The sequence below is a fragment of the Alosa alosa genome, chromosome 16, assembly GCF_017589495.1.
Source record: "Alosa alosa isolate M-15738 ecotype Scorff River chromosome 16, AALO_Geno_1.1, whole genome shotgun sequence".
Taxonomy (NCBI): domain Eukaryota; kingdom Metazoa; phylum Chordata; class Actinopteri; order Clupeiformes; family Clupeidae; genus Alosa; species Alosa alosa.
In genome coordinates this window covers 25,265,179-25,277,981 of record NC_063204.1, presented here as the reverse complement: position 1 = coordinate 25,277,981, position 12,803 = coordinate 25,265,179, and the positions used below count along the sequence as shown (strand labels likewise).

Here is a 12,803-nt window from a genome sequence, read left to right as displayed (position 1 = left end):
AACATTATCAGCATACTAAATACAAAATCATTGGGAAAGACATGGTTCAAGATATGATTAATATCATATCCCGTAAGTTCTAGTCATACAATGGGACATGGTGACAAATGGGTATACATTATAAGCTCTTTGAAATTGTCCAGGATTGGTCATTGCATGCACACAGGACTGTTCTCATGAACTCCTATTGCCTTTAATCTTGTCCTCCGCTGCTATAGCAGCCTGACACTCGTATTAAAATGACAAATGTGTCCAGATACCCTCAGTGACCTGCAAGCCACCTCACACCACACAATGACACAACGACACACAGCACTACACCAAGCTCTACAGCATCTCCCTTGCTCTGTGTGCAAAAAACAAAGGTAGATTTCTTTCCCGTGTGGCACTCCGCCCGTGTCTTTTTCGTCGACTTGATAAAGGAGAGTGTGACAGGAAGATAAGGCCTTAATGTACCTGCTCTTTGACTGAGGCCAAGATGGCGGAGGTGGTCTCTTTCTCAGAGCCGTCGCCGTTGGAGGCGGAAAGAACGGGGTTCGGTGGGGCGGACTTTTCAGCGTCGGATGGCTGCTCGGGAACTGGCATTACTCCTGCAACCACAGTAAACCAGGGCAAATGCTGTCACAACAACAACTATTACAATAACTATTACAAAAATAACAAAAACAACGAACAACTGTGACAACTACGAACTGACAGGCATTACTCCTAAAGCCAACATCAACAGTAACAACACCAACCACAAGCACAACAGTCACACCACAACCACAACCACAGAAACAACACAACCACAGCAAGAACAACAACCACAATAAAACAGGCTGACAGCTTTTACTTGTTTAAGGTTAGTACATGGCACACACCCCTAACCATTATTCAAATCATTCAGAACAATCCTTACAAATAATGACCTACTGGCTATGACATTATTCCATAAGTGGACCTATGATGTAAATTAGGGGACTAGAATGCTGATAGCAGTGGGCAACTTGGCACAGAGAGTGAACATCCCTGTTGTCTTCCATTCTTCTTGTTTCATGTCATTAAGTTGGTCTGTGGTCGCAACAATCTCACCAAATATAAAATCCCCCCACAAGATATAAAATGCTAGAGAAGAATTTTACACTGTAGCAATTCTGCCGCTATACTCTCAGACCCTCTCTTCTCTCCGTATGCGCGTATATGAGCGAAAAATTAACCTGAGGGGAAATCAAGACAAATACTGCCTTCGGACTATCTGTATTGATTACAAACAAACTCCAAGTAATAACCAGGCCATTTCTTTTCCCCTGGCTGGGGCAAGTTACACAGATAATGACAAATGGCGCCAGAGAGGAAGTGTTAGGCTACTCCGTCACGCTCATTGGCTGTGTTGGCAAATCACAACCCCTTACAGGCCCCATTAATAAGCAGTACCTGCCGTGAGTTTTGGAGCCACAGAGATATGTCCAACCCCAAACCCAATAATGTCTGCTTAGACGCTCATTCTCAGCTTGTTTATCTACTGTGGCTCAATCATGCTTTCTCAGGTTAGCAGGCCCAGTTACAAAAGCCATGAAAAAGTAACTGGTTGTTTACTGTTGCCGGAAAAAAGCAAACAGATAGAAAGGACTTGTTTGCTGTGTCCACTTCCGGGTCAGCTCAGAATGAGGCATTGTGGGCTTAAGGGAACTAAGGGCTTTATCCTGGCTGAGGTAATCTCAACCCTGCCCCAGCATCCACGGACAGACAGGAAATCATAATTGTGTTCGGTTGGTGACCGGCGACATGACAAATTGCAGAATCAGGCACAGAGCTGAGATCGAGGGGTCATCTAGCTGACAGACTCATCTTTGCTGTCAGACCCTTGTCCGATGGCCTTCGCTTGCGACGTGAACTGCCGGCATGGGAACAGCTCACTGAGCACACTCCAGTCATTTCATTATGGGATGGATACCACAAGCCCTCGGCATCCACGTCATCACAAGAGGCTGGCTGGGTGCCAACAAACCACAGGAGAAGCTGCTCCAAATGCAAAAGACTGAACGGATAAATCAGCCGATCATGACGAAAGAGATAATGAATGAATGAATGAATGAATGAATGAATGAATGAATGAATGAATGAATGGATAGATGGGTGGATGGAAGGATAAATGGATGAATGAGTAAAATTCTGCCATACATATTTTTTGCTGATTAAAACTAGATAGTTATGAGATGCCTGACAGCACTCCTTACAGCCTCCTAATAGCATCACTTGTTCCAATAACGGGCATAAGCCTTCATGTTCTCCTATTCAGGTGATCTGACATCTAAATCAGCAACAGCACCAATCTGTCTGGAGTTGGACACCTGAGGGGAGAGTTAACCTGGGGTTGACGTGTCTCTGAAATGCTGCATATGGTGTTAAAATGACCACGGCTGATTTCACGTTAAACCGGCCGTGAACAATCTCTCTCCTCCCTCAGCCCACAAAAATCTAAACTTGACTTTTATGTGAGCGCATAAACCCGCAACAGCTGATGACACTTCACTTTGTGTCCTCTGTATTCACAGAAGGTCGGTAACACAATCATGTGGTACAAAAAAAACAAGCTGATAATTGTTGTGAATGACAAAATATGTCACTCAATCTCTCAGCTATACAAGACGAATGAATACTTTTCTCCCCTGAAGGAGTCAATATGTCAATCACAAGGCCTCTGCACTCTGTCGTTGTTTTTGGTGAGAAAAGAGCCGCATCCCTGTGGGCTCTCTCCACACAAAGGGTGAGTCAACCACCAGTGTTGTCCTTGGAAACTACCGATTGAAGTCAAGAGAACCCATCAGAGTGTGCATCCTCCAACAACAACACAGGACAACATGACTGACACACTAGTCACTAAGTGTGCAGCACTACAAAAAGGGGAAGAGGAGAAAAACACACAACAGCCACACCATATTGTATATTAAAGAATATATGCCCTATGCAGGTCTGGTTATTCCTTCGCTGTTTCTGGGTTTTCGCCTGATTTGGGCTCGCATTTTTCACGACATAGCTCCCCCTGCAGCTTCGGTAGCAAGTGACTGCTACGCTAAACCCCCACTAGCTAGCGAGCTAGCCATCAATAAACCAAGCTAAACACATAGGGCTCACAATGAAACGGTCGAGCAAACACATTGTTCAAGAGACTATCAAATCACATTACAAAAACGAAGTTCACCCAAGGGTAGGCTACTTACAATTTCAACAGCAACAAAGCCAAGTCGGAGTCCGTTTTGCAGTCTTCTTAGAAACTACAATCTGACTACATTTTCGAGTATTTCCGTGACCAAAAAGTTGCATATTCGGTTTTTCTGCGGAGAAGCATTAGGGGGAGACGAAGCAAAAAAAGTGTTGTAGAACCATCAGAACGACTCTCAACCTGCATAATTAAGGTCATTTTTGCTAAAATTGTTGCATTGTTGCAAATTATTGCCTCTTTAACAGCCAATTCACATTAATGGACGGACTGACCAGCCTTAGCGCAAAACATTTTAACATGCCTCCATGCAAACAAAAATCCCTTGAAATCTCATTAAAATGCAAAGCATTGTTTATCACACACACAGCTAATTATCTATGTAACACAAAACATATAGCGTGCTTCAAAGTGTCCTTGTTCTCTGGGAATATTTATCACTGTTTGCCTGTATGACCTGGCTTTGTTGATGTGAAGACAACAGAAACCCTCCATTGGCTCGCTATGGACAAACGACTAAATGCCAGCGTGTTTGTTTAATAAGTGATAGCCATCAAAACATGGGGGATCTGATTGTGTTATAATTATCAGAAAAGGTCAATAAACATGGACACATCAGTTTGACAAATTGATCTCCAATAGGCTGTGACAAAGAACACATTAATTAAGAAATCATGAGGGAAATATATTCTACTTTCAAGTGACAGAGGCCCTGTCCACTGTGGTGGTTTGGAGACATTAATCTGATTTTTCCAACTTCATAATTTGTCCTGTTTTTTCACTGCATGGCTCAGGCAATATCCCTGTGTGTTCCCAGACACAGCCACCACCACTGTGCAATTTGAGTGGGCAGAGCAGAGGGCAGAGAGAGCAAAACACCAATTTGGTTGATGAGATGTCTGACGCATCCGTGTGCCAACAAAACATTTTGTACCCATGCTCAAAAAATGAGGGCATCTCTGGCCACCGTCATGGCTAAGCCTCTTCAAAGGTGCCAGCACTGTCCTCCCAGGACCCTGGCGTCCAGCGCCTCTGGAAGAGAGAACACATGCACAAGCTCTCACTTGTAAAGAGATGTGAACTGATGGGAACTCAGAGACAAAGACAGCTTATTAAAAACGGAGGCCTGGATGATGAGGATGCCTCGTTATCACACGGAACCAAGAAGACTGATCTGAACCCCAATCTCGTATTCTCTCTGTCAAAGAGGGAGAGAGAGAGGGAGAGAGAAAGAGAAATTCTTCGATCCAGAAAAAAAACCCAGACGATGGGATTCTGGGAGAGTGTGATGGGCTTGTGCAGACCCTGAGAGCAGCTGACTCGGATATCCACACATCCGAGATTTGGCTTATTTCAAATACTGCTTTCAGTTGAAAAGAAGAAAATTGCTTATTTGTAGGAAATCATACTGACTGGAACACTATCCTTAAAACACCACTAGACACTGTAAAAAAAAAAAAACTGTTCACTCAGATTATTAGACGGCTCTTCACAATGCTGCAGAATGCTCCATTCACTTGAATGGGCCTTCCCAACGTTCGGTGGTCTGCTATTTCTTGATAACAGACCGGTGTTAAGTATAACATCCATATTATTCATGTCTTTCATATCACTCCGCAAGTAATCTAGTACACTTCTTGCATTGGAACTTCATTCAAAAGTGGTGCATCAGGGTCCTGTTCACCCTGTCGGGACTTATTTTCCGATAATAAACAGTGTTCTACCAAAGATTCTTCAGTGTTCTAAAGGATCTTTGGTAGAACACTGTTTGATCTGGCTGCACCAGAGATAACATTGAGAGAGAGCTTTCTGCTGGTGATTCTGTACTTATTCATCAATCATCTGTTTTCATAATTGTCTGATATTGTTAATCCAGTGTTTTCTCATCTATTACTACAAAAGGACTAATTAGTGAGTCTAATTAATTAGTGAGTCTATTTTAATTAGTGAGTCTAACATCTTTAGGCCAAATTTAGCTTATTTGAAGATGGAGGTGAGAGGAGAGTTGAGAGGAGAATGTGGCTGCTTCATAGAAGCCATGAGAGCCATCTTCAACACCACCGGGGACCGGCTCAGACCAAGGAGAGCATGACAGACGACCAAGAATTATAGGATCTGTCGTAACTCCGCCATGACCAAGATCAAGTTGGAGAAAGAGAGAAACCTGAAGAAACAACTGTCGTCTGGGCTAAACCCCAGGTTGACCAAGAGGAACCATTCAGCTAACGTTAAAACTGCTAACGTGGACACTGCTGAAAGAAGGGTGCAGGAAGATGGAGCTCCTGGAGAACTCAAGGAAAGACTGTAGTCTTCTCTACGGGCTTTTCAAGTGAGGTGCAACCCACACTGAGTGCCCCAGAGAGGCTGACATACACCATCAACTGTAAGACTGTATATAAAGAGATGTCTGCCTGTCCTAATAATGGCCAATAAATTAATTTAGGCACAGGTGGACTCTAATCAAGTTGTAGAAGCATCTCAAGGACCATTGATAGAAGTAGGATGTACCAGATCTCAATTGCAAGTGTCATAACAAAGGGTCTGAATGTACTTATGTAAATGGAATATTTCAGACTTTTATTTTTTATAAATTTACAAAACACTCCAAACACCTGATTTTTTGTGGAGTGTTGGAGTATTGTGTATAGATTGATGAGAAAAAAAACAAATTGAATCCATTTCAAGATGAGTCTGAAATATAACAAAATGTGGAAAACTTGAAAGGGTCTGAATACTTTCCGGTTGCACTGTACTTTACATTTGATGTTTGTTAACATTGTTAAATGATGGTGATTCACTAGTCCCCTACAGTATTTTGAAGGAAGGAACCAGTTCTGTATGCATTATTGTGACAGATGGGCTATGGGACCAAGGGCGATGAGACTCAATACAGGTTGGAGGTCGACCTTCTGACCACGTGGTGCAGGGACAACAACCTCCTGCTGAACGTCAGCAAGACCAAGGAGATTGTTGTTGACTTCCTGAGAGGTCACACCCAACACCTGCCACTGACCATTGACGGTGCTGTGGTGGAGAGAGTGAGAAGCACCAAATTCCTGGGGGTGCACATCAGTGAAGACCTCTCCTGGACCACCAACACTGCATCACTGGCGTAGAAAGCTCAGCGCCGCCTGTACTTCCTGCAGAAACTCAGGCGAGCAAGTGCTCCACCAGCCATCATGACCACATTCTACCGAGGCACCATTGAGAGCATCCTCTCCAGCTGTATCGCTATGTGGGGCGGAAGCTGCACTGAATACAACAGGAAAGCCCTGCAGCGCATAGTGAACACAGCTGGAAGGATTATTGGTGCTTCACTCCCCCCCTGAAGGACATTTACACCACCCACCTCACCCGCAAGGCGACCACAATTGTGAGTGATGCAAGTCACCCCGCTCACAATTTGTTTGATCAACTGCCCTCTGGGAAGAGATACAGAAGCCTGCGCTCCCGCACCACCAGACTCACCAACAGCTTCATACACCAGGATGTTAGGATGCTGAACTCTCTCCCCCCTCTACCCCCTCCACCCTCAGCTACAAAACATCCTGGACTTTGGACCCACAATGGCTGCCTTGCACTACTCCACTTGCACTACTCCACTTGTACACTTGCACACTTTGCAACTTGTTGTTGTTCTTGTCCTGCTGTCCTGAAAACACTTCTGAACACACTTCTGCTGCTCTTACATAACTTGCACCACTATGCCACTTGCATACTTAGGTCAAACATAACTACCTCAGCCATCTATTGGCCTGACTTTTGCACTATTATATTGACTGTCTACTGTATGCACAATTGCACATTTTCAACTCAAATTTTGCTGCTCTTATTTTCTTCATTGTATGTGCCTTCTTATTTTTACTTTTTATATTGTTTACTTGAATGTTATGTTTGTCTGTGTACCTAATTGGTAAAATATGTCTTGTCTCCACCGTGGGATAGTGGGAAACGTAATTTAAAACGTATAATCTCTTTGTATGTCTTGACATGTGAAGAAATTGACAATAAAGCAGACTTGACTTGACTTGACTTTGACTTTGAAATGAACACAATTTGACCAACGTGACTTATTTTTGCGGAAAAAATGTGCTGGACTGGGCGGCAGTCATATTTTGTACCGCTCTGCGGTACATCTAGTTTATTATAGAATTAGATAATGCTAATATAGAACTATACCAATATAGTTGAACGCTTTATGTGTTTTCCCTGAGGCCGTGCCAATGTTTGGTCATCTCTCTCCTGTCTCATCCTTTCCCCACAATCCCACCCCCACTCTCCCCCTCGACTCTATGCCAGCAACAGCAGTTCTACGTGTCCACAATGTGAAGAGATGTAAACGGTTTTGACTTCTATCAATACACTTTAAAACTACTTTGGTCTATTGTCAATAAAGTGAGTACTGGGTAGAAACATCACACTGCTTAATGTAATCCCAAACACACATCAGGAAGCAGGCCTAGAGCTTCTGTTTACAGTGCATATTTACCTAACCAGCTATATTTCAAATATATCTGTGAACCATGCACCTACCTACTTTTTGATAAGAATAGCCATCCCATGTCACCGAGAGCAGCCACAGTTGTCCAGTTAAGAAGGTCTGATGTGCACTCAAGTCACAAGCTTCCGTAGGTTCTGTGCATTGATGTTGGCACTGAAGTTCTATGTTGTAACAGCAACAGGTTTAGCTAACCTACTTGATCTTAGACAACTTCAGAGCTACTGCTGCATGACTTGCAGGATGTTATAACAGAGTAATAAGCCTATTCAGAAGTGCTTAGAAGTTTGTCTTTGGTTACTTCAAGTGATTGAGTAATCAGGGCTATTTAATTGCCTCTTTTCCATGGTATTACTTATTCATTACAGGCTTTCTCCTGATAATGCAACAAAATATAAGCTAAATAACGGCCATCCTTTTTTCCAAGAACAGATAGGCTAAAAGTTAAGTTAAAGTTCACTGATATTTAGCATATGCTTTTATCCTGAGCGACACAGATTCGCAGTGGCGGGAATCGAAGCTGGGTCAACCGATTGTCAGTCGGTGACATTACCGCTACTCCAATTGTATGCCTATGATTGTATAATATATACTACTGTAGCCTAATGTAAAGATTCCATGATATTAATCAATGTACTAGTCTATTTATGCCGTCCAGTTACCTTCTGCAAAACAATGTTACAGCAATACATAATATGATTTTAAATATATGATTCTATTAATTGACATCGACTTGTAATAGTAGAGTTTAGCTCAGTCTCCAATACTCTAACTTAATTTAGGTGTTTCAATATTTCCAGGAATCAACATGGTCTACTGGGGTCTATTTTAATCAGGTTGTTGTTGAAAAGTATTCAGAGATACTGTAGCTACATGTAGGCCTATCCTTTATTTATCATAGGCTATTTGGTTTATAGAATTTTTCATTTCAAACTTTGAAGAAAACCCTGTCTTTGTATACCGTTTTGATCAGTCAACAAAAAAGCTTGTGGTTTTGAGCTTGTGGTTTGAATTACAACTGAACATAACGTTAGGCTATCGTATAAAAATGTTTGTCCATTTTGCCCAGCTCTACTTTGTGTGTCACACCACTTCATCGCTGTTGGACAGTACGCCCACCTGTGCTGTTCACTGCTTCCTGCAGGCACATGGCAAGCAGAGGCTGGCTGACAGCTGCATCAGGAGTAGACAACAGTTCACACAGTTACCACAGTTTCACCCGCGCAGTCAAGCACAGGGTATTTTAACAAGTATATTGTTTTAAAAAAAAAACACTACAGTATTACAGACCATAATAAAAAAGGGATGAAGATCTATCTATCTAAACAATACTGTTAGGAAGTCATAGGCCCGGCAACAAGCTCACAACAAGTTTAGGGAATTTGCGTTGCCTAGATCAGTCCCTAACCTAAGTGTGTGCAATAACGTGGAAGTCAGAATGTATGAACTAATGGTCACCTTATATCAGGTGTGCGCTGTTGGCCGGTTGCTACGTACGCTCATCAATACGTCAACGACACGCCTCTTTGCAGACAGGACTCGATCCCCATTTCGCGCCCATAGACATGAACTATCTTGCTCCGCCATACACAATCTTTGGCCAAACCAATCCCCCTATTAATGCTGCTTCATGGCTTTAAATAGCTAGTTGGTAGCTAGCAGGTGAAAGAGGCAAGCTGGTGCCCCCTTGTGGATGAGGTTTGTTTGTGAAAATGTACTGTCTACAGTGCAATTACCACGCAACACATTGTAATAATACTACATGTGGGATTTACACAATTTGCATGAAAACGTATGGGCAGAGCACAGTAAGTCTACACGTTGCCATCATGTCTTACACACACATCATGTTGCCTTCATGGGAACTCTGTGGTGCTTCTCAGCCTCCCACAACTCCTTTTCTCTCCTCCATATCCCTTTGTTTCTCTCCCTCTCTCTCCCTCTGCCCCTCACTCTCTCTTTCTCTCCATCTCCCTACCTCCCCCTGAGGATACGTCCATGTGCATCTCTCTCGCTCTTTGTCTCTTCCCCCTTTCTCTCATACTGCCAGCAAGCTTGTCCGGTTATTGAGTGATTTTCCCGCTCCGCTGTGAAAGTCGACAGTGAACAAGGCAGGGAAACTCTGGCAGCCACCCTGATCTTCTTCCCACACTCAATGTCAATTCCGGCCCGGAGTTAATGCAGTGGGAGAGCTGCCAAGTGCCTTGCAAGGCTGTAAATAAATAAACAAACACAAACAAACAAACAAACAAACAAACAAACAAGCAAGGAGGAGGTCTTCAAACAAAGGGTAGTGAAACTCACGCCGTCTAAGCCAAGATGACTGATAGAGAGAAAGAAAGAAAGAAAGATAGAAAGAAAGAATACATGGTTTCAGGGCAGAAGACAGAGAAATAGCCAGAGAGAAAGACAGTAAAAGAAGACAAAAATGCACACAGGCTACGACAAACGACAAATGAACTTGTGGGTATGCTGCTGAATTAGTGTCTTTAACAGGTATTCTGACATGTGCTGTGGTGACAAGAGACGTTTGACAATCATTTGTTTGGTTCAAGTTCAACACATATCAGCTATTATGATGCCCTGTGCCACCTTCAGGGCTTCTCCAGTTAGTGCATGGGCAGTTTAGGGCCTGGTCAGGCTAATAAGGTTTATTCTGAAAGTCAGACTCGAAAGGCTACAGTAAACCGGAAAGCGGGTGTAATCACATTCGCTTGTCTAGAAATAGCATTGATTCCGACAGCAAGGCGGCAAATTGGTAATACTGTTAACCTGCTTTTTCAATTCTGTTTTATCATTTGTGTTATTGTTTCGTACAAAAGCATATGAAGAGATTTTTTAATCCACACTGATTTGAGTATCCAACTTAATCAGTGGTCCAAACAGATAGCACTGTTTTAGGTATAGTCTATATACACATTAGATATTAGGGAAATTATACTGTCAAAGTGTTTAGGTTAGGTGATCAGATAATGTTAGGTGTGCCTGCCAGTCATTTAAAACCAAGATCCAGGTTACATTTCAAAGACACAAGTGGCAGAACATCTTACACAAAACAGTCTGCATGACATTGCCTACTTTTTTATCAATCAGGTAAAGACATGCCCCCAAAGGAGCTTAGGAGTGTGTGCCTGTTATGTGCCTGCACTAGTTATCACAGTCAAATAGCTTTGTGTGATGCCCTCTTTGTTTTTGTGATAAAATAACCTGTTGTGTATATGTATCAAATTAGGGCCTCAAGAGGGATAGAGAGAGAGAAATGGACATTGAAAATGAGAGAATCAGAGAGGATTCGGATTAAATGATGAAGCAAACCTACATGAAAAAAATTCCCTTGTCAAATATAATAAACTAGTCATCTTTACAGGCGGCTAGCCTTTTGCCAGGACTCCTGCGTTCAGGTGGGGAGGCTTTAGTCCAAGCTGTAATTGCTGCACTGTTTGACATGAAGCATATCTCTACGCGCTAGCTGCAGAGCTCTGCTCCCACTGGCTGTGTGGCTGACATTTCATTTCTCCAGTTGAGATAAGACATGAAAGCTCTGACAGAGCCAGGCGCCCCGTCTGGAGAATAGGCCAGACATTTAGAGAATTGTCAAGCCCCACAAAAAAGTAAATACGGATCTACCCCCACACACACACACACACACACACACACACTCAACCATGAAAAAAAGACAAAGCAAGAAAGAACCTCTTCCCGAAAATGTGCCTATACGCAGTTCTATTCGCCATGGCATTACAGAGATCGGGATAAGTATTACATCTTGACAGATGGGGAATTTGAGCTCTTGACAGCAATTCTTCATTCTCTGTTGTTTCTGGCCAGTCCCTCACCTGCCTGTCCACATGCCTGTGGTTGGACCGAGCGTATATGCGTGTGAACCATCGGGAAAACACCCCTGTCAAAACAGCCTCTCCGTATCAGCCCCTTTCAAATGAGTCGCCGGTCACGCTCACAAGCTTCCCGCTGTCCTGGCAGAGGAGGATATCACTGTTACCATGACACCTGGTTTCCCGGTGACACCTCTTCCTCCTCCTCCATGTCCACCTCCTTGTTGTTTCTGGTCCGCCTCGCCCCGATGGTGAATGGAAAGTTGGTGTTGTCGGGAGGAGCGGGTACCAAGAGGTGAGGAGGAGGAGAGGTGTGAGAGTGGTGAAGGGCCTGCCAACCTGCCTCAGGTGTGTGTCAGGACACACACACACACACACACACACACACACACACACACTAGCACGTCCACTGAAGCACACAAGCCCAAGACTCACAGCTGTCAGAGTCAACCCAGTTCACTCGAAGCACAATGCATTATTACACACTCTACTTCAATTTGCACACCTAGAGATGAATCTAAAATCATTATTTTATGTTATGTTATTTATTTAGCATATCCCATCACCGCTTGTGATCATACTCATGTTCTCAAACAAACAAACATACTCTTTCTCCCCATCCCCTGGTCTCTGAAAAGATTACAGCTTTGAATCTACAGTTTGGCTTGAGAAACAAGCAAAACAAACTATACTAAAAAACCTTGAATCCTTTTCTGTGTTGTGAACTATATGATAATCAACTATTCAGTTAGCTGATATGTTTATAGTGATATTTTTAACTTACACATAGTGATAGTCATAGACAAGCACAATGTTGTCCTTTTCAGACTACACCAGGTCAGCTGTAAAGTGGACTCCAAGTGGCCTTTGGCTTCATTTTAATTGTGAGGCAGAGAGGAAGGTTGTTACTGTTTAAAAAAAAAAAAAAAAAAAAAGCTTCGTTCTGGAACACGCAAAACAAATCTCTTCATGACCTGCACGATTATGTTGACCACCATAGCAGTAGGGCAAAGGTGGATAAGTACTCCAAACAAGTCCAACCAGGCAGCAGGCCAGACAATTCTGCTGAACAGTTTCATCTTCTGGGGTAACAACAGATCTAATTAACTAACCCAGCTCAACAAACACCAAGCATGTGAGGAGAAATGAGAGATTCTCTAAACCCACAATTTCCAGCTGAGTGGGCCAGCATTCTTCTTTGTGCAACCGTTCATGAACCGTTCATGAAAATGGCCTCTTCTGCATTTCTCAAAGCCGGGGAAAACACTGC

The 12,803-nt window shown here is 43.1% G+C and overlaps 1 protein-coding gene across 4 annotated transcripts in view; it reads right to left on the bottom strand.

Moving 5' to 3' along the window:
* ctnnd2a (catenin (cadherin-associated protein), delta 2a) overlaps nt 1-12,803 on the bottom strand; it is a 287,423-nt gene that overhangs the window by 260,171 nt on the left and 14,449 nt on the right. For 2 of the 4 annotated variants that reach the window (XM_048266123.1, XM_048266126.1), the window contains exon 2: nt 457-590. The exons of 1 other annotated variant lie outside the window; for it this stretch is intronic. In XM_048266123.1, the coding sequence (XP_048122080.1) occupies nt 457-585 (129 nt within the window). In that variant the 5' untranslated portion in view covers nt 586-590. Of the gene's footprint in view, nt 1-456; nt 591-10,004; nt 10,024-12,803 lie in introns of all 4 variants that reach the window. One more of the 4 variants, XM_048266125.1, reaches the window with a different exon arrangement.